Genomic DNA, 26,393 nt, shown 5'->3' with positions numbered 1-26,393 from the left:
TACACTTTGATTACAGAACTTTTAACACTATCACAGAAATATTCTTACAAAACATACAACAGAATAGACATATATACTAAACAAAGGCGACAAATAGACCTACGCTGATATATATTGGCAGAGACATTAGACGACCTAATACCACAGTGTAGTATATAGTCACGAAGCTCAATACATAGGGAATATCCATCCATAGTTGCTAACCACTAGGATCGCTACTATCGCCTCATCACAGACAATTAGAAATAGTACCGGCACAGTCTATTGTTCCTAGTACCCTCACACCTCAAGCTTCGTGACTACATTTTGAAGTGATATTTATGCCCTAAACCTTGCCTAAAGTTACATTACGTTCATTACCTCATTTGACCTGGGGTGAAAATTGCGAGTTAGAGGGTTGGTTCCTATTCTTATTTTGTCTTTATTCCCTTTATCACGACCTGTGATTATTGGACACTCTGTATATCAGATTGGCCATTCCCATATTATAAAATGGCAACATATAAAAGAGAACAACCACTACGATCTCCGCTGTCGAAAATGAATTTTTTGGTAACGACCGCTAGATGGAAGTACAGCGGAAGGCTATTATTCCATGCAATTCCATCAGGGTTATAACGTGACTTCTTTTGCAATCGCTAGATGGCAGCAAAGTGAAATTCATAAAAGTTGTCTTGAAAGTGCATTAGACTAATCAATCTGAAATATGTGATCAGCAGTTGCACTTAATTTCCAGCGAAGGATTCCCCCCCTCCCACCCAGTGTAGGCTACTTACTTCAAGAAACTTTAACTTAAATTAATGATGTTTAGACAATACTAATACAATGTCATGTTACATGCTGAGAATAAAAAGGAACAAACTGAGGCACGACATGGCTCTTCACAGATGCACAGCATGCATAACGTGACCCGCCGAAGTGGTGTGCAATTTGAAAATGGGTCACAGTCCTGCCATCTGTCCGCAGTATGCGGAACCCGAATCACGCAAAGTGAAGTGGGTAGGCATTAGAGTACGTATACATTGGAGCAACCGTAAACGATGAGAGAAACGACCTAGCGACGCTTTGGTATTATCAAAGAATAAAGTGTTCATATCGGAGCAACGAGGTCTCGGGAAGCGAACATTTTGATTTATCAGTAGAAGATATTCTATGCATCCACTTAATGAAAGAAGATATATAGGAAATAACAGCTGCTAGGTTCAAGGTTAATATGACTTAAATACGTACAAAATTGAACCCGTTTCTCATCCCAAAGATATTATAAATTCATTGTGATGTGATTGGTTCTTGTGATCACATAATGTATCACGAATAAATACACAACTGATCAATTTGTCAATATCCATGATAATTAATTTAATATGCCGAAATAACCATAAATCGATTAATACTTGGATATATTGATAACCACCGGTCATTATACAGATTAATATTATCTTAATCAGAGATGATATGAACGACAAGAGCGACGAAAATGGATTTTTTTCTTTTTCGTCGCTTTTATCGTGTATCTTTGCTTTTATCGTTACTCCAATATGCACACCTCAATGACAATGCATGCTTCAATTCTCTCTGATATAGCATCGCTGCTTCTTTTATCGTTTATCGTCGCTCCAACGTGTACGTACCCTTAGACACACACATGTATTTATGAGGCTGATAATGATATTTTTAAACGTTTTTCAATATTGCTCCTTAAAGAGCATAAAATGTAATTCCATAATCACGCTTTTAAACATTTGAAAATGAACCTTCGGTACATTTTAAAGTCTGTATCAAATTAGCCCGACTTTATCATTAGGGAGAGGATTTTTATGTGCTAAAAATTTAAATATATTTCTTTTTTATGTGCTAAAAAGTATAAAAATGTTTGCTAAAATAAAAAATATATATATATATTTTTAAATATGACAAAAATACCTTACTTATCTTGAAAAAAAAAAATCGTACTAGGTATTCACCAACCACACTTGAGTGCTAGTAATTGGCCGAGAATTGCAGTGAACAACAAAGGTCATCTCCAAATTCTCCATCACAAATGCATGCCGATTATCTCTGAACAACGACTTATACTGTGAAAACGATCTTTCCACATCCCAGGACGTCAGAAGTGCATATTTAAAGAGAAGAATGTCACAAACACATACACCATCAATTTCACCTACAGGCACATCCTCCAATACTTGAGCAACTTTACACATTTTTTTATATCCACTGTTTTTCCCAAACACATTCTGGAATTTGTCCCTTAGTACTTGTACTTCTGAACCTGGTAGCGAGTGCAGTTTAATTTTCACGGCACGCACCTCCCTGTTTCAGACAACAGGTTTTTGGATGTTTCGAGTTTTTTTATGGTGTCACATAAAAAGCTTAGATTTGCTAATAGGAAAGCCAAATCGTTTTTTAAACAACCATCTTTCAGTACATCTTGAAGGATATCGATTGATGAAGCCCGATAACATGGAATCACAACATGACGTATTGCCTTACTTGATGGACATGAGCGAGAGGCGAGAGATTTGTTTAAATTAAGTAATGTTCATACCCGAGCTCTTATCTGTTGTGTTTCACAAACAAAGCGTGAAATGAAATCATCTTCAGCAACAATAAACATACCTAATTATGTGTTGCAAGATCTCTTCTCCTTGTCCATGTTAATTTATTCTCTAATAATAACACTGATATGCTGCCTAGCAGTACTCAGAACTTGGGGCGATATTATTACAAAAATGGATCACGGATACACTACAGAGCTTAGAAACACGAAGCACCCAAGAATTCTTAAAAAGATAACGCACTTCTGAGTAACAAAATTGATTTAGTTTTAAAATATTTAAAAGTTCTTGTAAAAAAATTATTTAAGTAAAAAAAAAACTCCAAGATTTATGTGTTTGTAGTAGATTTCCTGAAAATATGTATTTACATAATTTTTTTGTGAAAATATGTGTTTTTATGTGAAATAAAATTCGGGTTTTAAACTTGAAACTTCATGTTCGTAATTTTTAACTTTGTAAATTGTGTTTTATCACACGCAAAAATAATATTTAATTACATAGAAATCCGCTCCTTATTTACCATATTAGCCCTGCTTGATCCTAGATTTATGGAAGAAGTTGAGGCAAAAAAAAAATGAAATTGCGGAAAGTTTGTAATAAACATATATACCGGTAATATTTACTTATTTATTTCTCATCAATCTTGTCTGGACATGGCGGATTTGATCCAATACCGGTAAATTAATACAGTATAAACATTAATCATTAAGATGTGAAGTCTGAGTTCATGATTGAAGAAAAAATTCTATGGTAAGTTAATAAAAAGTGACTAGAATTTTAATGTTTAATATAAATGCATTATTCGTAATGAAATGAATTATTCATGTTTACCGGATTAAATTAAAAAAAAAACATTTTAGGGGGTCCACCAGAATGGGAAGGAGCTTTAAGGAGTCCGTGACACTAGAAACGTTGAGAACCCCTGCCATAGAGTTCAGTTTCAGAATACTGAAACACCCACACACACTACGAGAGAGAGCAGATGGGACCGACCTCTACAGGACAGTTCATAAAACTGTGGCGGGGATAAAAATTACCTCGCGGCAGCGGAGGTAGTAGTCGCTTGCCACAGACGGGAGCGGAGCGAAATTCAAACGGTGCTGTGAAGTGCAGGCGAAATGGGCAAGGTACCGGCTGTGGGAATCGATCTCGGGACCACGTACTCCTGCGTCGGGGTCTGGCAACATGGGAAAGTGGAGATCATCGCAAACGACCAGGGCAACCGAACAACTCCGAGTTACGTCGCGTTTACAGACACTGAGAGACTCATCGGAGATGCTGCCAAAAGTCAGGTAAAACTTAATTAGGTACATTTCAGAAAACGCAGTTCTTTGCAATGTAACATGTGGGCAAGCACCTCTCACCCTATTCTTTAAATACGCGAATCTCTTTAAATAGTAATAATAATAATAATAATAATAATAATAATAATAATAATAATAATAATAATAATAATCATTATCATACAAAAATCTTTAAATATATTCTTTTATTTTATTTTCGGCAGTATTTTTATTTAATTCTTGTCTGGCCGAAACTAGTCGGGTCGCATACCCATTTAGACACAAGAAATAAAACTAAATAATAACTTGTTGCCTTCCTCCCTGCACTTACAGATCAGTTTAAAACTCCGGTCTAATCAGTCTATGAGAACAGACAATTCTGCGTTCCCACTTCATGAAAATTAATCTTCTTATTTTATTTCATTTTATTTTGTTTTATTGAATTTACAATATTTTTTCTTCTTTTTGGTTAAATGTGGTAAGAATTATATCAACCATTAGAAACTACAGAGCTACAGATGATGTAGCTAGATGTAGGCTATAACCGTTTTAATGTAGGCATCATATTTTTAGTTATGAAAATATTTGTGTATTTTAAAACAATAAAACTTGTGAGGGAACTGTTAATATTTTGTGACAAATGAGAGAGAAAATAATTACGTTGCCCTCAAAGTGAATAGTCTTATAAGAAACGTAAATTTATTTAGAAATGTAAATAAAATAGATACACAAATATAATGAATTATAATGTTTAGAATAAGTACTTTAGCTTAATTATTTCATTATTGTATTAATTTTGGATAGAGATCTTAATTTTCTGTGAGTTTATTTCAAACATTTTAATTTGTTTTATATTTGTTTCGTGATACACCTATAATTTTTTTTTCTTTTGCACTATCATTTTTCTTTGTTACTGTCGGATCTTCGCAGAAGTTTTATAGACTGCATGAATCCCGCTTACTTCTTTCTGTATTTCTTACTCTGTTTAACTTCCCCTTTTACTCGAATTACACACCATTGCGGGGAAGGGAGGGATATTCTTTAGATCTTAATACTAGACATCTCACAAATGGAGACCTTCCTGGTCCTGCATGACGCAGGACCACCACAGAGACGTCACAGGGCAATAACAAAATAACGGACAAACAACCAGTCCCGTGAACGGAAAATAAATTTCTTCAATTGCGCACGACGGGTATCGATTCTCGGACCGCTTGCTTCGGAAGCTATCCAAATAGATCCCGATTACTACTAGTAGCAGATCAGCAGTGGAATGTCTCGATTTGATGCGAATTTCTCATTTTAAATGAATATTATGTTCTTCAAAAAATACAAATTAAACACTGGTTCCATAGTCACCTAGGACTATTAGCGTACCGCAGTCAGTAGCTGGATAAACGCTGCTGTGTAATATAAACTCCCATCACAGCACAGGGTAGACTACATTTACTTCTGAGCACGACTCTTACACGAAGCGACGAAGTTAATGGGACCGCCCGTTCCAGTCAAACGAAACCTTTCCGGAGTGATTATTTTAATTGTGAATTTAGTAGTTAGGCCTATTTGTCTAAACCTGAAGTAAAATTCTGTGGAGATGTCTAATTGATTTACAACATTAAAATAGATAGGCCCATATCTACAAAAGAACTAGACCAACGGAGGCATCATTTTTTCAACAATAATTGCAGACTAACCAAACGGGCTAGCGGCATGGTAGAGGGCTGGCCTTGCATTCGGGAGGTCCGGGGTTCGATCCCAGGGGCCGGCAATCCTGAGGTTTTTCATGGTTTCCTCAGTTATTTCCAGGCAAATGCCGGGATTGTACCACTTGAAAGTCCGGCCATGGACGGCGATCCTTCCCTTAAGGCTCATTCACAATGAAAATTAAACAAAACGTAAGCGTTAACTTGTCCCGTACCGTGGCGTCGTGGTCTAAGGCATCCTGCTTAGGACTCGCGTTACGGAATGCGCGCTGGTTCAAGTCCTCATGGGGGAAGAAATTTTCTCATGAAATTTCGGCCAGTGTATGGGACCGGTGCCCACCCAGCATCGTGATGCACTTGGGGAGCTACGATAGGTAGCGAAATCCGGTTGCGAATGCCAGCTATAACGGCTGAGGGGATCATCGTGCTAACCACACGATACCTTCATTCTGGTTGGATGATCGTCCACCTCTGCTTCGGCATGTGGGCGTGAGGCCAGCAGCCGGCTGGTCGGTCTAGGCCCTTCGCGGGCTGTAGCGCCACGGATTATTATTAAGCGTTAACTTAAGAATACAAACGTTACGGTAAAATCAAGAAGTCATACCATCATTCACAATGAGAACATAAACATAACAGCAAACATACTTGGTAACCATGGAAACATAACAACGATGCCATTTCGTCATATTCTGTCGTATACTTCAGCGCTCCACGATTGTGTTCTGTTTGCAAATCACGTAAGCATAAGCATGAAAGTTTGGAGTTCGAAAACTTTCATGTTAACGTCTTATGGTAATGTTTATGTCAATGCTTATGTGAATCATTGTGAATGATCCCATTTGGTAGCCTAGACGCAAACTTCTGTGTTTATGTTACGGTTATGTTTAATTTTCATTGTGAATGGGCCTTTAATCCTTTCATATGTGTGAGTGGATGGTATGTAATGTCTTAAATTGTATTGTATCGAGGGTGGCCCTGGCATTGAGCTGATCCCTCATCCGGGGAGGCCCTCCATGCCCTTGTGTGGTCAAAAAGTATGTATGAGTATGTGATCCAATAGATTAATTCCTCTCCCGACAGGTCGCGGCCCTGTAAGGCCCGTATGGCGTGGGTCGTATAAATGAACCTGAAAGGGAGAGGTTAAACTAAGGGAAAGAAAGAAAGAAAGAAACAAAGAAAGAAAGAAAGAAAGAAAGAATTGCATACTACGAATAATATAGAATAGTAAGTAGGTTCTTTTACTTGCCGGCACCCAATCTTTCACACTATTCACCGATTGTACGTAGCAATGAATGTATTGCCGCTGTATTGTCCACATCAGATCTCACGAACGAACGGATCACCATTTAAATGTAAAACACGATTGTTCATTGTGTCGAAATACGACTCGTTCCATAATAATCGTATACTGCTGTGGAGTAACAGTTAGCATGCCTGATCGTAAAACGAGCGAGCCCGGATTCAAATCCTGGTTGGCACAAGTTACTTGAGCGAATTTTTTTCGGGGTTTTCCCTCAACACACTAAGAGCAAATGCTGGGTAACTTTCGGCGCTGGATCCTGGACTCATTTTGCCGGCATTATCACCTTCATTTCACTCCTAGATAAAGGAGGGATTAGCGACAGGAACAGTTTGGTGTGGCGCATGCGCGGATCTCTCATGCAGTGCCAGCGTGATCCTTACCTGAATTTATTTTCGCGTGTGCACTGGCGTTAAAACTGCTTTCTTGCTGGTGAGGTCCAAGCCCCCAAATACCCACTGTTCAGAAATTTGCACCTGGACCCTCTCGAGTAAACTTTGGCCTACGTACTTAAATTACACGTCTCATCGGCACGTGCCATTATGACGGTGATATATTCATTCATTATTACGTACAATAGGTAAATCGTTCTAGGTGATTTTGTAGGAAGTATTGGGTGTCGGAAAGTAAAACCACTTGCTTAGTACTCGATATTATTCGTCGTACGCAATTGTTAAAAAAATGATGGTAATTCTACAGAAGAACTAGACCAAAGTAAACACCATTTTTTGTATTAAAAAGTTAACGTATGATAGAATAATTAACCTTATCTAATACTTCAGTGGTTAGAAGGTAGAGTCTATCGGCTCCTTCTGTATTTATTGCATCTACAACTAATTTCAAAGGAAAAATTGTTCCAGGGCCGGGTATCTAAACCGGGACCTTTAGCTGAAGCGCCAACGCTCTACCGACTGATCTATCCGGGAATTGTACCAGACACTGGCTCAACTTTTCCCTATATATCCACATACCTGAAGTGGGCTGACAAGCCGTCAAAGACACAACATTGAGTGCACACAAACTCTGTGTGACTTGAGCAGGTGTCTGGTACAATTCCTGGGTAGCTCAGTCGGTAGAGCGTTGGTGTGCTCAGCCAAAGGTCCCGGGTTCGATGCTGGGCCACGGAACAATTTTTCTCTTGAAATTATTCAAATCAGCTTCACAGGGAGCTACACCTGAAAGCCAGATTTACATCTATAATTACATTAGCAATGTGGCGTCCGACTGAGTCAGTTTTGTCATCAATTGACATTCATATTTTCTTATATTTAAATTTATTTTCACTTCACTCACTTGTCATATAAATGTTGTACATACTTCAATTTTTTTCCGTAGAAAATTTGTCCGTGTCTACTTTCACAAAAAGTCAAGCAGTTTCTCATTCTGCAAAGCAATACTTTTTTCCTAACTCTAGTAATATCGAGTTTATATACAGAGCACAACCTCGAAAACAATGAAGACGAAACCGCATCGCTTTATAAGAGATTATGATACGATTAGATTGGAGAATGACAGACTCTAAAAATTGTAAGTAGATAGGCGAAAAGGCAGTAGAATTGGAGAAAATAGGCGTTCAAATAAGCAGAAAATGCTAATTAGGCTTTGTATAGACATTTATTTTCTATGACATGCATAGTTTTAGTACACTGGATTCAATTAATCCTTTCTCGTTCTTTAGTAGCACCACAGTCTACTATATACAGTCGCGAAGCTTAAGTGTTTTTTTGCAAATCTCGTGATAAAGCGCTCCAAGCGGTTAGCAACTAGAAACAATAGACTGTCCATGGTCGACTTTGGACTGTGTCGTATTTCTATCGAGTGCTAGCTCGTTGCGTATTTCACATTAATGCTTGTGAAATGTTCGTTATTGGTTGTAATGAAAATGTTAATGGCTAAAATATAATTGGAATAATAATATGGGACAAGGAGGAGACGTTTGTAGTGCTATAAATTGTAGCAACAGTAAGAGAAAGAGGCCAGAGTTATCCTTTGTCCGATTTCCGAAAGATTCAGAAAGGTTCCTGGGTTTCCACAAGAATGCTGTGCAGAAACAAAACTCTTAATTTTGAAGTTCTTTGTGACTGTTAGAATACATTAAATTTCACAATGAAATGTTTCAGTCTAACCAAAAGGACATTAGATATAGGTTAAAGTTCTGCTAAATTTCCAGAGAAATAAAGGTTAGGTCTACTTTTTTTTTCAGAGGATATATTTTTAATTGTAGCTATTAATTTTGTTATTATTTTTATGTGTTATTTTACTAAAGACGTAGAAAAATTAAGTTTGTTTTAATGACATTTATTGATCACGTTTTATTTTCAATTCTGGTGGGATTATTATTGCTTAGGCCTATTTTTTTCAAAGGATATGTTTTTAATTATAGCAGTTGATTTTGTTGTAATTTTTATTTGTTGCTTTACTAGAGACGTAGAAAAAGTCTGTTACAATAACATTTATTGATCACGTTTTATTTCCAATTCTGATGTGATTATTATTGCTTAACCTCATTCCACTTTGTTAACTACGTGAGCCTACACTACAAGTACCGGTACGCGTAAGTTACTCCATTAATTCATATTTCCATTATTATTGTTGTAAAGGGAAATGCAAATTAATATTTATTGGTTTCATAGTTAATTATCGCTATAATCTTGAATGAGTGAAGGTATTATAGTAAATTTCAGTTCGTTTTGCACAAACAAAAATTATATTACTTATTTCTTGCAGGTATCTTCGAGTTTATGGTGGAATTTAATATACTTCATTAAAATAATAAATTAAATTTATGCATTTAATATTTCAATAATGGAAGGAAGGTGTTAATTTTTCCAAAAGAACACAACGAAAGTGTAACATATTTTTTCGTCTGCTAGGAGAGAGATCTGCGATGATGAGGCGATAGTAGCGATCCTAGTGGTGGGCAACTATCCATGTTTGCATTTTTACTACATATTGAGCTTCGCGACTGTATATAGTAGACTGTGGTAGCACTCACAACGAAACTACCTCTTCAACCCTCACTCCTACCATGCACGTGCGGCTTGAATCGCGTATATTGTGTATTCCAGTATTCAGTAGTGTTCATGCTAGAGTAGTAGCTCCTCCGTCAGCACATATTGGGACTTGTTTGCAATGTATGCCAACATTTCAGAGGTGCAGCAATACGCTACTGCTCATAGGAACGGTTATCTGCGTGTCTTGCAAACACACTAGCATAGTAGTGGGATGGAGATGAATTATTGAATGTACTGTATATCAAAATGAGACGGCATTAATGAAACAGATTGCACATGTTAAAAGCAATTAAATGTGAAATAATTATATTTCGATTTTGTAGGCCTACAATTTATTTTTTTTAGCACAAACTGTTATATATATATTTTTTTTAGTTGGTTATTTAACGACGCTGTATCAACTATGCGCTTATTTAGCGTCGATGAGATTGGTGATAGCGAGATGGTATTTGTCGAGATGAGGCCGAGGATTCTCCATAGATTACCTGGCATTCACCTTACGGTTGGGGAAAACCTCAAAAAAAAAAAAAAAAAAAAAAAAACCAACCAGGTAATCAGCCCAAGCGGGCAAACTGTTATAGTGTTATTTCCAAGGGTAGGTGTTTCACTGCAAACCCAGAATTCTTCAATATTTTCTATTCCGCCTTCTCATTAGTCTCCACATACAATCCATACAAGTTTAACTTAATGTTGTCTGTCATCTGATATCTTCTTCTGCCCCGAATTTTCTCCTGTTCACCATTCCTTCCACTACATCCTTCAGTAGGCAGTTTCTTCTTATCTAATTCATTTTCCTCTCCCTGGTCAGTTTCGGCAAACCAAGGTAAAAAGGGCAAAGCTCTAGTTGTGATTCAATTTCACCGACCAGACGACTGTTGGACAGCACTGAAACAGAACTGTAATTTGTTTTTGTTTGACTGGTACAACCATAACTGTCAGCTCTACTCAACAAAGCACTAACTAATCGTATCGTGTCTTGAACAACCGGTCGGAAACCTGTCATGATACCCGCTGTACAACATGTGACGTAAACTTTTCACTGTTTAATAATCTTCATTTTGCCATAGCACCTGGTGACATATCGTCGGCGTTGACTTCCTTTAGGATATGATTCAAAGATTAAACGGTGGAGCTTTTAATATTGCAAATGCTAAATGATAAAACTAAAGTTTTCGTAATACCGTCCTGGTAATACTTAATTTTCGAGTGGGCGGGGGGGGGGGGGGGCAACAGTGGTGCGAGCATCGGACAGTTTTAACATTGATTGGTATGGATTTTTGTTTGGTGTCAATTGCTGTATATTACTTGAGTTAAAAGTGTTGTTCTTTTGCTGATCTAAATTATAGAAGTCTTATCGTGTACCTCACTTTTTTTTTCCGAGAATCGAATCCAAGTTGGTTGGACGTGAGGCCAACGGTCGGCTAGTCGGCCTTGGCTCTCCATGGGCTGTCGCGCCACGGATTTTTAAACTGTTGCAATTAGAAGAGAACAGTGTTCAACTTTTTTTACGTACGGGTAGATCTAGCGTATATCTTTCCTCGCACCGATTATAAACACTCGATCCAGAATCTGTGATGAAACAAAAACAAGTATCAGAATTTCAAATGCTTACTGTAACACCCTATAAGCCACAGCCGAATGCTAATTTTATTAACAGTTAGGCCATGAAACAATGTAATTTGTATGAACACGCCCAATGACGCCACCTATCCTAGCTACGGACATGAGGGCGCCGAAGTTGCGTATAAAATTAGCTATGCTCGCTGTCTCTCTCAATAATATCTCGGCATCGAGAGCAGCTACAGACCTGGTGGATCACTTTTTTATTTTTGATTGCGAGTTCTGCAATATTAAAGTGACAATAGAAACTGAATATTGAATTATTTCAACGTTACAATTACTTGTATGTTAAAATGTGTATGTGATAACCAAAGCTCGGAACTTGGGGACTTGTGTGTCGTGCGCTTGAGTAAGGTTACAGGTACAGCGTACACAAAGCTCAAGCTGCAAGTGCTCAGGGACAGTCGTATGTACTAAGAAAGTGGTCACATCGAATGGCAAGAAGACGAACGAAGAAACTGTGTCATGTCGAAGCCAATGACATTAAGAGAATTACAGGTAAATGGTCTGTCTGAGGAATGAGAAAATACGTGTTATTCGAATAGGTGTTATGGAAGTTTGAAAATACATTTCTTAAATTTTAGGTACAGAATTTCGTGGAGGAATTCTGAGGAGATACATTATTTTCTTCTAATGCAGAGTTTATATTTTGTAAGTTGTGCCACACATAAACTAGAGCTGGAAACGGGCATTCATTGAAAGACATTGCAGTCCTTTAAATTGATGGAAAATTTGTCCATAGCCATGGATCAAGTCGTAGAGGGACCTTCCCTAGTAGTGATACACTAATTGAAAGCTATTTGCGAGAAAAATTTAGGATATACTTATCTTTCTCAGATACGAGATCTGCTGAAAATCGAACAGGAAACAGTGACAGTGAAAATATTCAGTATTTTATTTAGGCCCAAGACTTTATAATAAAATTTCAAACCATTTTCCAAATTTGAAATTTTTTAAAATTGAAACTTTTAAAAAAGAAATTTGTAAAATTATCCATGATATATAATAGTAACAAATGTACCTTTTTTACCTTTTATTTCTATCGACTATATTCATGTTTTTATTGAATATCACTGGCTTCTGTCGGATTGTCAATTTATAATAAATGTGTATTTTTCTCTCGTTTTCTCTTTCTTCTTTATTCTTGCTCTTGTATTGTATTTATTGGTTTGAATCAAGTTACTTACTGTATTTAGTAAACTGTCCTTGTAAATTTATGTTATATTATTCACTAAGACCACACCGTACACGAGCCTGACTCTTACGGTAGTGGCTAGAAACATTTTTATTTTATAAATGCAATTTGTACTCACTAGGTAGCTAGTTAAAATAAATAAAATAAAAAAATTAAAGTTTGCTCCCGTCACTTCATGTGACGTGGAAATAAGTTTCCTTCGTTTCAAATCATGTTTAACTAACAGACGAAGAATTTATGGGTTCGAAAATCTTCGAATGCATGTAGCCATAAACTGTAATAAAATGTACAGAGCAGAACTGTAAATTTGATGTATTTTGCATGTTTATTTATATATATATATATATATATATATATATATATATATATGCTATAAAATTACGTGTTTCAACCTACCATAATATTATCATTATGTTGTTCCAGCCAGGAACCACTTTTATAGCAGACCTTACAGTACCTCTGTGCTGGAAGCGGGAGTTTGTTGACATTGAAGTCCGGTCGCTTAGCCACGTTCAAAGACACAAGTCCCCAAGTTCCGAGCTTTGGTGATAACGTTATGCAATTTGTGTTCTTTTGTTTTGTGTGTTTTTTGAAAATATAATTTCAATTAATGTTCCGCTATAAATGTTGTAACTAAAACCTTGTGCATCCCTCGCGTTTATCGTACGGCTCTTCCTACCCCCCACACGTTACCTGCACTTTCTTTACGTTTTCACTGTGGCTAAACAAGCCTCTCTACTGTATTCTGTACGCGGTATATCAATAACAATCTTTCTATTAATGATTGTAAGGACCCAGATTTAATCCGTAACTCCAGTGTCCTTTTCTCTTTCTGAGGTCAAAGCCATGACCTTTCAGACATAAAAATTCGTTCTGTGCCATAATTCAAGCTACTAAATGATGTAAGAAAGTTATAAAACAAAATACAAAAAACTCAGGATAGCTACTTTCAAATATATTTCGATTGTAAACACGTGGCCCATATTGTTCATCCTCTAATGCCGTTGGTAGAACAGCGTGTTTGTGCTCTCTTGTTACGCAACACGCTGTTCCACAACATTGTACGATCACCTCGCGAAGTACACGAACCCGTACATTCCTTATTAAGATGAATCATTCACAAGGACAAGCTGTGTTCTCTCCGTGCCAAATGCTCGTAGAAATAGGGTCGTGGTGGTAGCATTAGTTAGCATTACAATCGAGGTACGATTCGTGAACTTCACCTTTCGTGCAGTGTCAGCCACTCGACGCAGTCCATATGGTCTTAGGAACGAAACATGTTCAATTACTCATAGTGTTCTGCCGAAGAACAGATCTTTCACTGCAAACCCAATCTTTCCTATTTTCTGCCTTCCTCTTAGTCTCCGCATATGATCCATATATCTTAATGTCGTCTGTCATCTGATATCTTCTTCTGCCCTGAACTTTTCTTCCGTTCACCATTCCTTTCAGTACATCCTTCAGTAGGCAGTTTCTTCTCAGTCATTGACCCAAGTAACTCCTTTTTTTTTCCTTCTTGATCAGTTTCAGCATCATTCTTTCTTCACACACTTTATCTAGCACAGCTTCTTTTTTATTCCGTCTGTCTTTTCACACGATGGCGGATCTAGACTTGGCTAGTCGATAAAAAGCCCCGATATGTAGAACAACAACACATGGTAATCCGGTGAGTTTCTTGGCTGGTTGATGAACCTGTGAGATATTCTTTTGCATTGGAAACATATCTACAAAAACTCAGGTAAACATCTGAAGAACCAGCGATTTCCCCAGGGAAGATCCAAAGGCGAAAATACGGCGCCTAATCGGGAAACCAATGCTAAGGAATGGTAAGCCCTACAGCAGAGTCCCTGGCCCTCCAGGTTGGGGGTTGGCCGTTAGGCCAGCTACCTATCGCTGTAAAAAAAGAATTTGCTAAAAAGTCTCAACAAGTGAATGCCGGAACCATTGTGAAAGAAATAAGAGAAAGAATTATAATGGGAAACAAAGCATATTATGCCAACCTCCAGTTATTTAGAAGTAAATTGATATCTAAGCAGTCCAAATTTAAGCTATACTGTACTACAATAAGATCTGTAGTAACTTATGCCAGTGAAACATGGGTACTTAAAAACTCCATAAAACACAGACTACTAATTTTTGAAAGAGCAATACTAAGAAAAATTTTTGGTCCAACTAAAATGAATGATGATACATGGAGAATTAAATATAACAATGAACTGAATGAGTTGATAAAGAATAGAAACATAATAAATCATATAAAATCTCTAAGATTAGGATGGTTTGGTCATATAAATAGAATGGAGAATAATAGACTGGTCAAACAAATATACGAATGGAAACCAATAGTTGCCAGAAAGCAGGGTAGACCAAAAATAGATGGGAGGATGATGTCCTGAATGATTTGAAATTGATGAAGGTGGAAAATTGGACAAAGATAGTTAGAACCCGTAAGGAATGGAAGAAAGTTGTTGAGAAGGCCAAAACTTTCATCTGAGAGTTGTAGAGCCTGAAGAAGAAGAAGAAGAAGAAGAAGAAGAAGAAGAAGAATTTTCACACGCTCCATTCTTCTCCATATCCGCATTTCAAATGCTTATAATCGTTTCTCTTCGCTTCGTCATAATGTCCATGTTTGTACCCATTCAGTGCCGCACTCCACACGAAGCACTTCACGTTGGAATTCAGATTCAAATTTCTGAGTACGCGTGAAATGGACAGAGATTGTGTCTGGATGCGCCTACACGTAAAGATGCAAAATCAACGGGATATATTTCCTGGACTGTTTCCAGCTATCGGCTATCGAGAACCACTTGTACTAAATTACTGCAAGGTTATGTCGTAAGCCAGAGATCTGTTTTTAGACATTCTTGTGTCAAATGTCTCGACGTGATACTCATACCATACGAGTCGTTCAGTTTGGAATGCAGCCACATGCATTAAAGATGCTAGCATGTACAGGAGCACGGCAAAGTGTTCACAGATTCAGTTATAGCCTCAGTTCTGATTACATAATTGTTTTCAGTACTGCATCTGGTTATACTGTAGATGCGTGCAAAAATTCAGTGCCATAATAGGAAGTACTAAATATAGTAGTGGTAGTGGTGCAGTAGCAATATGCTTATCAAATCAGATAATTTAATTCTAGTACGTACTATGTTTATCCATAACTGGTATCTAAACTGGTCTTTATTTCATCGTCCTTAGCAACCTGAACAATGACTTTATTCACAGCACTGAATTACAAGTTTTTAATTCATTGGTGTGAATTAAAAACTTTTCCCATGATAACCAACACATTAGCAACCGTAAAATCCATACATTCATTCTTTCATAATTTCTTCACAAACAACACATTACAAAGAAAAGGCGTACAATTTAAAATTGAATTTAGGTACCAGTAATGAAATATACACAGTGGGCAAAAAAAAGGGCACAAAATTAGAAATACTCTATTTTCGGAAATACATAACATTAATTTATAATGAATACACTGTTGAAAAGAGTAGACTTTAAAGATGAACAGGACTTTTTATTATGTTTCTTTGAGGCTCAATTAAAATCTTATGGAGGTCAATACACAATGATGCGAAAAATGTGGTTTTTGAAGACAATTTATACTTCAAAATGCAGGAACGGAATTAATGATCTTTCAAATAATCAAAATTAAAAATGATGCCCTATGTGACCGCCATTTTCCCGCACCACCATTTGTAGGCGTCTTCTCCATTGTCCAATAACACTGGATATCTGTCTTTGATCAAGCCGTTCCCAACATTCAAGAAGGCGTTGTCTTAAATGTTCAATATTACGAATTCTTGTTTTGTAGTAAACTGCTTTTTGTAGTTGACTCCACACAAAATAGTCCATAGGATTAAGATCTCAATTGAAACTCCAGCGGAAACCATCAGAGAATCTGAGAAATGCGATCTTTCACGCAATAATATCTCAGGAGGGATATCTTGTCCATATCTTGCTAATCAATCGTTGTACACTTGAAACAGACCATTCTCGCTGAGCGTAGTTCCTTACAATTTGACGGGCAGATAAATTATCATATTGGTGCAAATGTTTAATGAAAACCTTGTCTTCGTTCGTTAAGCGACCCATTATTCACAAAATGAGAACTCAAAACGGAAGAAAAATGATGATAGCACAACAAACGGCTTGGCCTGCTGAACTCGTAAGACCGTAATGCTTAGTTCGGCATAAACGATCGATTTTGCACTGCCTTACAAAAAATAATGTTTAATAAATGGTAAAAAAATAAATATTACAGTAGGCCTACTTTCCCGGTCTACAAGGACTGTGAAATTTGTCTGTGAAATAAACTTTCAAGTGAAATCTTAGCTACTGGAAAATAACCATTTAAATTGTGTGCCTTTTTTGGCCCACTGTGTAGATATCAGTAATTAATAAGATATATAGCACACGAGAGTAAACAGATTTTATGCTCTCGTGGAAATTTTACCTTCGGCTCCGTCTCAGGCGCTAAACTTCCTCCTCGCGCATAAAATCCAATTTTATGGCATTTTATTGTATTTTACAGGAAATATGCAGTTTATTAATTCTTCTAAATAGTAATTTCTGTATCTAGTGTACAATCTTGGCAATTACGGCACGAATGAAGCGAGCGCGATAGTTTTCACGAGTGTTTATAATATGCTAAAGATTAGTCACGTGTTACATACAACGTTCTATGCTATTGTAGCATTAAACTATGTAAGAAAAACTATTATAAATTACAAAATATAATCTTACGACGTAGTAGAGACATGAGTACTGAATATGACGTATATTACATGGTTGCTAAGTAACCGTTTCTAAGATAATGTTATTTTGGAATATGTATGATAAGAACTTTCTTGTGTTAAATTTTAACGTACCTTGTTAACATGTTTCGACCTATTTTGGGTCATCTTCAGAACTGGTCGGTGTTGGTCTCATAGGAAACAAAAGGCGCCAAGACCAACAACGACCAGTTCTGAAGATGACCCAAAATAGGTCGAAACATGTTAACAAGGTACGTTAAAATTTAACACAAGAAAGTTCTTATCGTACATATTCCGAAGTGATACAGTGTTAAAAGTTGTGTAATCAAGATGTATAATGTTATTTTGTTGTTGTTTTGAAGCTTTGTCTTACAGGTACGTTGTATAAAATTGTGTTGTGAAGGTAATGATGACATCATGGAATAGTAGTTGCTAGGTAACCTTTCCTGGCACCAGTGCCAGAATTAGGTCAATTGTGCACAATTTATAGCGTCATAACAAGCGTGTTTTAATGATAGGTTGGCAAAAATATATTTTAAGATAATGTTGTGACATGAAGTTTTCTAATTAGGTGAAAAATATTTATTTTATTTTATGACTTTACAGAGAATTTGCAGTTTATTAATTCTTCGAAAAACATATTTTCATATAATGTTGTATTTCACGCTAAATGAACAATATTTGGACGAAAATAAAATCAGTGAATGTTCCACGTTGTTTACACCGGATTTCTGAATTACAGAGTCCACGGTAATCGTTAGCGTCATTGATTCCAAGACGCATTCCCCTCGGTTACAGAAATAGAACGCAGTTCACGCTGCGTGTTGACACTTTCCATTCAAATTGAGGTTATGAAACCGCAGAAATAAAAATGTCAACACTGCAGCATCAGAATATGCAAGAAGCATAAAACCAAGATCTGAATATCTGATATCAGTGTTGTCTGTTCATTCATTTGGAGTGTTCAAAATATTAGATATGAGAAATGTGGTAAGAGGAAAGAGGAGTATCTATTAATCTCCATTGAGGGAAGGGACACAGGCTTGGGTACTGCCCTAGCACATAGGCCGCATAGACGAGCTCATTGTACCTGCAACGGAATGGTGTGCTTCCCGCGTTACAGATTTGTCTGCGGGTCATCTCCGAACTCCTCTACAGAATCCCTTCACCTTTCCGCGTAGGGCTCAACCCGTTCCTACGAGCTACCATGAGCCCCACGGTACACAGCACTACCACCAGCAACTAATGACCACGAGATCCAAGTTCTGTGGTGGCCCGCAACCGATTCTACATCGGAGCAAGTTCGAAATATGGGAAAGAAACGGAGATGAAAATTAAAGAGGGGAAGTGTAATTATGATGGCGAAATGAGTGTAAGGTCCAACGCCGAAAGTTACCCAACAATTCTGCTTCATTGGTTGAGGGAAAACCTCGGAAAATTCCTCAGACGGGTAATTTGTCCCAACCAGAATTTGAACCCGGTCCCACTCGTTTCACAGTCAAACATGCTAACCGTTACTCCTCAGCGGTGGACAAGAGGAGTATGATGAAACGTTGACAAGACGAGAGGACGATACGATGCAGTGAAGGCAACGAAATGACGATCACAATGCTGAAATTTTTCAATTTTAACTAGACAGAAATAGATTTTCGGAGTACAGCTATCGCTAAACAAAAGGTAATAGCAATAATAAAAAATAAAATATCACTTACCACCTTTCATTTAAAATCTGGCATCAGCCTATGGTCTCGGTAGAAGTCTGAAGTTTATCTTTTATGATATGACGTATCGCGCTGCCAGTCGATTTTAGTAAGTTTTAGAAGAAACGTGTAACTCGTGGTTTGCCACACTAGCTGAGAAGAAATTGCCTACTGAAGGATGCACTGCAAGGAATGGTGAACGGGAGAAAAGTTAGGGCAGAAGAAGATATCAGATTATAGACGACATTAAGATATATAGATCATATGCGGAGACTAAGAGGAAGGCAGAAAATGGGAAAAATTTGAGAATGCTGGGTTTGCAGTGACAGACCTGCTCTTGGGCAGAAAACTATGCATGAATGAAGTGTAACTCGAATATGGTTTGAGATATTATATTGTGAAAAGTGGATGTTGTAGAAGAAATTATGTACTTTCTTATATAATTTTTATGGCTAATAAGTGAAGATAGGAATTTACCCGCAGAAACTACAAGGTTAGGTATGCATAGTGTTCGTTGTTGAAAGAGAGAGTGAGCGTAGCTAGCAATGAAGGTGCATGTTAGGGAACTCTGTCGTGGTATAAGCAGGTGAGATTGTAGTTTTATGTGGTTAACCAATCAACGAATCGCAGTGCAATGTAAACAAATCAATTGCCGGAGCACAACGCGGAACCTTACGGATGAGAAACGTATCCCATTCAATTGCTGCGATACAAAACACATTTCAGTTGTAACCTGGTCATACTTCAGGCTTCACGTCATTCATGACGTAACGACAGTCTAAGAACAACTAAACTAATATCCTCATATTGTGGTATAAATTCCTATCTTTACTAAGAAGATATTTTTAATTTATTAGACACTTCTCATGACCTTAAATGTTGCTTAAAAATATGTTTAGCATTTTGAACTAGGCTTACAAAAATCCAAATTTTCCCTCTATGAATTATATATTATATTAGGTATAGTCTTATTCTACGAGTATCCAAATCTTAGAGTAAGAGAAAGTGTGGAACTTGGAATTTTAAAATTGTTTATTTTAGAATTCCGTCCTTCATTTTCAACACGGCAGCTATCCGACGCCAGTTTTTCTTATAAAAACGTAATCAGAGTTTGAACACACCAAAAAAAAAATTCTACCTGTAACTCTGTATAAAAAAAAAGCTGCATAAAAATCTGGTAAATAGGAGAGAAGATATTTTGTCTAAATGCACCGCCAATAAAGGGATAGTTCCTCTTACACAAACGTAATCACAGTTTGTACAAAAAATATGTATGCTACCTGTAACTCCTGTACAAAGTTCCATAAAAATCTGTTAGGAGAGAAGGTATTAATTTGTTCAGCTAGATCAGTGGTGGGCAAAATGAACGCAACCCACAAGATAGGATTTAAATGGCAACTATATACTGTGGGAGGGGTTGCACTCTACAGTGCAGTGACGGATTTAAAGACAGTTGCGCTACTACACTCCTACCTACCATATGTAATTAGAACAGTCCATTCACGTGATATTTAATTAATCATTTTTCAAAGCAATTTCTTCGAAATTGGGATTTATATCTATGCATGCTATTTTCAGTTGCGCAAGGAGATGAGCATCACTTAAGCGGGATCTGTGGCTGGACTTTATAAATTTCATTTTAGAGAACAGCTGTTCGCACTTGTAGGTTGATGAATACATACCGTCATTTCCCATAATTATGGTCCTGGAATACAACTATGGTCCACTATACAACCATTCAAAGATCGTTGTAGAAGTAACATAGATCGTTCGTAGATAGCTGCAGTGACTTGAATTCAAACTACAGTACAGCAAGAATATAGATAAACGAGGTATACTACGTTAAGGAGTACAAAATTTGAATAGTTGTATCGTGGACAATAGTTATGTTCCAGGACCATAGTTATGGGAAATGACGGTACTAATTATTTTTGAAGCAAACTGTCTAAGCAGTGGATATGTACCTAGTACTGGACATCTTTTAAAAAATTTTAGCCCCCAGTAGACCTTCACATTCTGCTTTCAAGAAGTCATCATTCTGCAAATCCAGTACCTCTAACTGCAATTCTGGGATAACATTTTCAATTTAAACATGAAAAGGAGTGGCAAAAATATTGAAATCTTTCTCTATCCTTTGAAAATCACTGAATCGTGTTCTTTGAACTCGTATAACAGGTGATCTATTTTAAGAATGCCTACATATTTAAGTTTGCGTCCTGAATATTTGTAACTGATCCTAAACATGAGAAATTAAAGAACCGCCTTTCTTGTAAGTGTGATATCCTCTCGATTCATATGATTCTGCGAAAGACATTGTATCACTAATGAAGCTCCGAAGTACAGCAATCCAGTATAATCTGCCACGTACACGCGCAGTATTTTCATAGAGTGGGAGACGGGGAAGGTAGAGTAAGTTTGATGCTTCGCTGAGGTCTGACGTCACTGCGGCAATGCCGCAGGAATGCCCACCATTTAGCTAGATTTTCGTTTTGACATACTGCGCGATGGAGGAAACTACAAGACGACGACGATGAAGACAATTAAGAATTTGTAAGGCCTGAAATAATTCAGAACGTAATTTCATTCGTTACCACTGAAAAAATTTCATGAGGCAGTTCTTCCCCATGAGAATTCGAATCAGAGCGCATTCCGTAAAGTGAATTCTAGGTATATCTTAAGTCACGACACTATGGCTCGGGACATAATAATAATAATAATAATAATAATAATAATAATAATAATAATAATAATAATAATAATAAGGTCCATGAAGGACCAAAGCCGACCAACCGACTGTTGGTCTCACGTCCACATGCCTCGGCAGAAGTTAACGTTATAACTGGTTTTCGAAATTTAATTTACTATATATCGTAGTTCTCAAAATTCATTATGATACTGGGCAGGCACAGATTCCATATACGGCGAAATTTCTTAAGAAAATTCCTTCCTCACGAGGGCTTGATCCTCTAACGCGAGTCCTAGGCAGCAGGCATGACACCTTACAATAAACCTTACAAGCAAACATTCTGATGGGGGCAGATAAAAAAGTTAATTTTTTTTCTTTCACCATGTTAATAATGTCAAAATAAATGCTTATACAAATTTTGGACACTCGACTGCATTTACGTAAAAAAAATAAGTTCGCCAGGGGCCGTTAACAGAAAGAAAACACAATTTCGTAGGAAAAGTGTATTCGAACAGAGGCAGCAATTGTTGAGATATTTTTCAACATATTTCCCCACCGGAACTGAGACATTGTCATATCACGGGATCGACAGAGAGGTGCAGACGGCTGTCAAACGCTGGTTCCGATACCAGGCGGCTGACTTCTACGACACAAGGATACAAAAATTGATCCCATGGCATGACAAATGTTTCAATTCCAGTGGGGGGATATGTTGAAAAATAGCGCAACAATTGCTGTATCTGTTTCAATAAATCATTCCATGCAATTGTGTTTTTTTCCAGGGAAAATCACTTTCTGGACGGCCTCGTAATTGCAGTCGAATGGCCAAAATTTGTATAAGCACTTCTTTTGACATTATGAACATGATGGAAGAAAAAAATTTAACATTTTTATCTTTCCCCTTCAGAATGTTTGCTTGGTAGATCACGACGCTACGGCGTAGAAAATACAGTATATAATAATAATAATAATAATAATAATAATAATAATAATAATAATAATAATAATAATAATTACTTACTGGCTTTTAAGGAACCCGGAGGTTCATTGCCGCCCTCACATAAGCCCGCCATTGGTCCCTATCCTGTGCAAGATTAATCCAGTCTCTATCATCATATCCCACCTCCCTCAAATCCATTTTAAAGTTATCCTCCCATCTGCGTCTCGGCCTCCCTAAAGGTGTTTTTCCATCCGGCCTCCCAAATAACACTCTATTATGTATTTCTGGATTCGCCCATACGTGCTAAATGCCCTACCCATCTCAAACGTCTGGATTTAATGTTCCTAATTATGTCAGGTGAAGAATACAATGCGTGCAGTTCTGTGTTATGTAACTTCCTCCATTTTCCTGTAACTTCGTCCCTCTTATCCCCAAATATTTTCCTAAGCACCTTATTCTCAAACACCCAAAAAATAGCTTGTTACGAAACCTCAAAATAAGCCAGGGAATATGGAAATATAAAAATTGGAAATTTATCCTTTGAAGAGGTGGAAAAATTCAAATACCTGGGAGCAACAGTAACAAATATAAATGATACTCGGGAGGATATTAAACACAGAATAAATATGGGAAATGCCTGTTATTATTCGGTTGAGAAGCTTCTATCATCCAGTCTTCTGAAAGTTAGAATTTATAAAACAGTTATATTACCGGTTGTTCTTTATGGTTGTGTATAATAATAATAATAATAATAATAATAATAATAATAATAATAATAATAATAATAATAATCTAATATAATATATATGGTATAATATAATATAATACAATATAATAATAACAATGATAATAATAATAATAATAATAATCTAATATAATATATGTGGTATAATATGATATAATACAATATAATAATAATGATAATAATAATAATAATAATAATAATAGCCTAATAATAATAATCTAAAATAATATATATGGTATAATATAATATAATACAATACAATAATAACAATGATAATAATAGTAATAATAATAATAATAATAATAATAATAGGCATAATAATAATCTAAAATAATATATATGGTATAATATAATATAATACAATATAATAATAACAATGATAATAATAATAATAATAATAATAATAATACTAATAATAATAATCTAATATAATATATGTGGTATAATATGATATAATACAATATAATAATAATGATAATAATAATAATAATAATAATAATAGCCTAATAATAATAATCTAAAATAATATATATGGTATAATATAATATAATACAATACAATAATAACAATGATAATAATAGTAATAATAATAATAATAATAATAATAATAATAATAATAATAATAATAGGCATAATAATAATCTAAAATAATATATATGGTATAATATAATATAATACAATATAATAATAATAACAATGATAATAATAGTAATAATAATAATAATAATAATAATAATAACAATAATAATAATAAATTGTAATGAAGTAGAATGGATCTCCTGCAACAAAATGTGTAAATATTAATTTTATTGTCGGTAAATCACTAATTATTCAAGTTCTTGCTTGAAATCAGAGCTTCCTAATTTGATTAGATGTATCCTCTGTCTCAGGAGGTGGGCGTTCTTGAGAGTTTTACGTGCGATTGCTCAAAAACAATGCGAGGGGCGGATGCCTGGTTCGATCTTAATTATTACCGAATTGCTCAGGAGATACGCGTTCATCTTTAATTTGAACATCCTCGAATGGCAGTCTCAATTATTGAGTTATATTAAGAGGTGAGCTCACTTTGCAATGCCGGTTTACAGCAGGCAGTTAAACGACTTTGCTCATTAATTTCCTGTCAGACTGAGCACCCTGTCCGTGTGGAAACACCACGTGTCACCGAGCGACAAGCTCTCATGATCCGACAGTGTTACGTAAAAGATCGTAATCTGCCATCCAGTCTCAGCCTCTGATACAGCCAGGTCCTGTCCTTTACGAGTAGTCTGATGAGTCCCAGGGATCCTTCCTATATCAGCAACGGAAATCCGTTCTAAGATTTCACCCCAGCACATTTTTACTATTCTGAATGATAGACGAAATGGGGGAAAGTAGACTGTTGGTGGAATGATAGAGGGAAATGGAAGAACCCCGAGAAAAACCCTCTGCAACGTCTGTTTTGTTCACTATAAATTCCATCACGACCTGGCCGGGAATCGTACTTGGACCGCCTGCATGGGTATTTTATTCGGCCTATTTTATATAAGTAGGCAACATGACTTCACAGTGAAACCTCACTGTCATTAGTAAAAATCAAGATTCGGTAAAAAGATAACCCAATACCGGTTTTTTCAAGCTACATATAAAAAATGAGGTTCACAAATTCTAAGAATTGTTAATTATACCAAAAATAATTTGTCTGTGGGTTCTTTGATTCTGGCGATCGATAGCTAGACTGTAATGTCTGCTCTTCTGGTTGACCCATTCTCAGCCAAGCAGTGCACGTCTTCGTTAAACCTCTCATTTTGTCTTCCCAACAATGATTGAAATGACGCTTCTCACTTATGATGGTGATTGTTTCTGAATAATTCACCTTTAGGGCAATAACCCAAAACATGTCCAAGGGTTTCTACTTAGCTGCATTCCGGGTGGTAACAGTTTTAGTATTCCAAGGAAGTACAGATCGTACTGCTGCGATGTTTGTGGACATTTTGACGGCATTGGTCCATTCTGAGTCTTACTAATTCAAAAGTTTTTTTTTTTTATCTTTACTGTAAGTTGCCATTCCTTTAACTTTTTGTGGAAGACAACACCAATCATATCGAACTATCTACGCCGGAACTCAGATCTTAAACTTGGTCCTGTCATGAAATGTACTTCTGTATTGTTGGGAATGACAATTTTATTGAAAATTTTTATCGAATCTGAAAGATTTGAAAATGGAAAGAGATGTACAAATTAAGATTCCACAAGAGATTATTAATAAATGTAAAGATGCTCCAGAGAGATTAATCCAAAAGAAATCAAGTGAAAGTTATAAAAAAGTATGAAAGCATGTGCATTGAAAGCGGGAAATAACATGAGGCTGTTAATGCGAGTAAGTAGGCCCACATGTTTTCTTGGAATTGAAGGCTTTGGAAATTTAGTGTCCGGTTAAATAAAATAATACCGCAAAGTTATGCTTTGCAGACTGATTTGATCAACATAAGCTAGGCAAATGCGACATAGTTACTTACTTACAAGTGGCTTTTAAGGAACCCGGAGGTTCATTGCCGTCCTCACATAAGCCTGCCATTAGTCCCTATCCTATGCAAGATTAATCCAGTCTCTAACATCATATCCCACCTCCCTCAAATCCATTTTAATATTATCCTCCAATCCACCTCTCGGCCTTCCCAAAGGTATTTTTTCCTCCAGCCTCTCAACTAATACTCTATAAGCATTTCTGGATTCGTCCATACGTGCCACATGCCCTGCCCACCTCAAACGTCTGGATTTAATGTTCCTAATTATGTTAGGTGAAGAATACAAAGCGTGGAGTTCTGCGTTGTGTAACTTTCTCCATTCTCCTATAACTTCATCTCTCTTAGGCCCAAATATTTTCCTAAGAACCTCATTCTCATA

General features: G+C 36.5%; 1 protein-coding gene across 1 annotated transcript in view; it reads left to right on the top strand.

Moving 5' to 3' along the window:
* Nucleotides 1-3,592: 3,592 nt before the first annotated feature.
* The window catches only part of LOC138712227 (heat shock 70 kDa protein cognate 2-like), a 60,047-nt gene continuing 37,246 nt past the window's right edge, over nucleotides 3,593-26,393 (top strand). Inside the window, exon 1 of the mRNA XM_069843779.1 lies at nucleotides 3,593-3,850. Coding sequence (XP_069699880.1) covers nucleotides 3,677-3,850 — 174 coding nt within the window. The 5' untranslated portion in view covers nucleotides 3,593-3,676. The remainder of the gene's footprint in view (nucleotides 3,851-26,393) is intronic.

This window comes from Periplaneta americana, chromosome 13 (genome assembly GCF_040183065.1).
Source record: "Periplaneta americana isolate PAMFEO1 chromosome 13, P.americana_PAMFEO1_priV1, whole genome shotgun sequence".
NCBI lineage: Eukaryota > Metazoa > Arthropoda > Insecta > Blattodea > Blattidae > Periplaneta > Periplaneta americana.
This window is presented reverse-complemented; position numbering and strand designations above follow the sequence as displayed.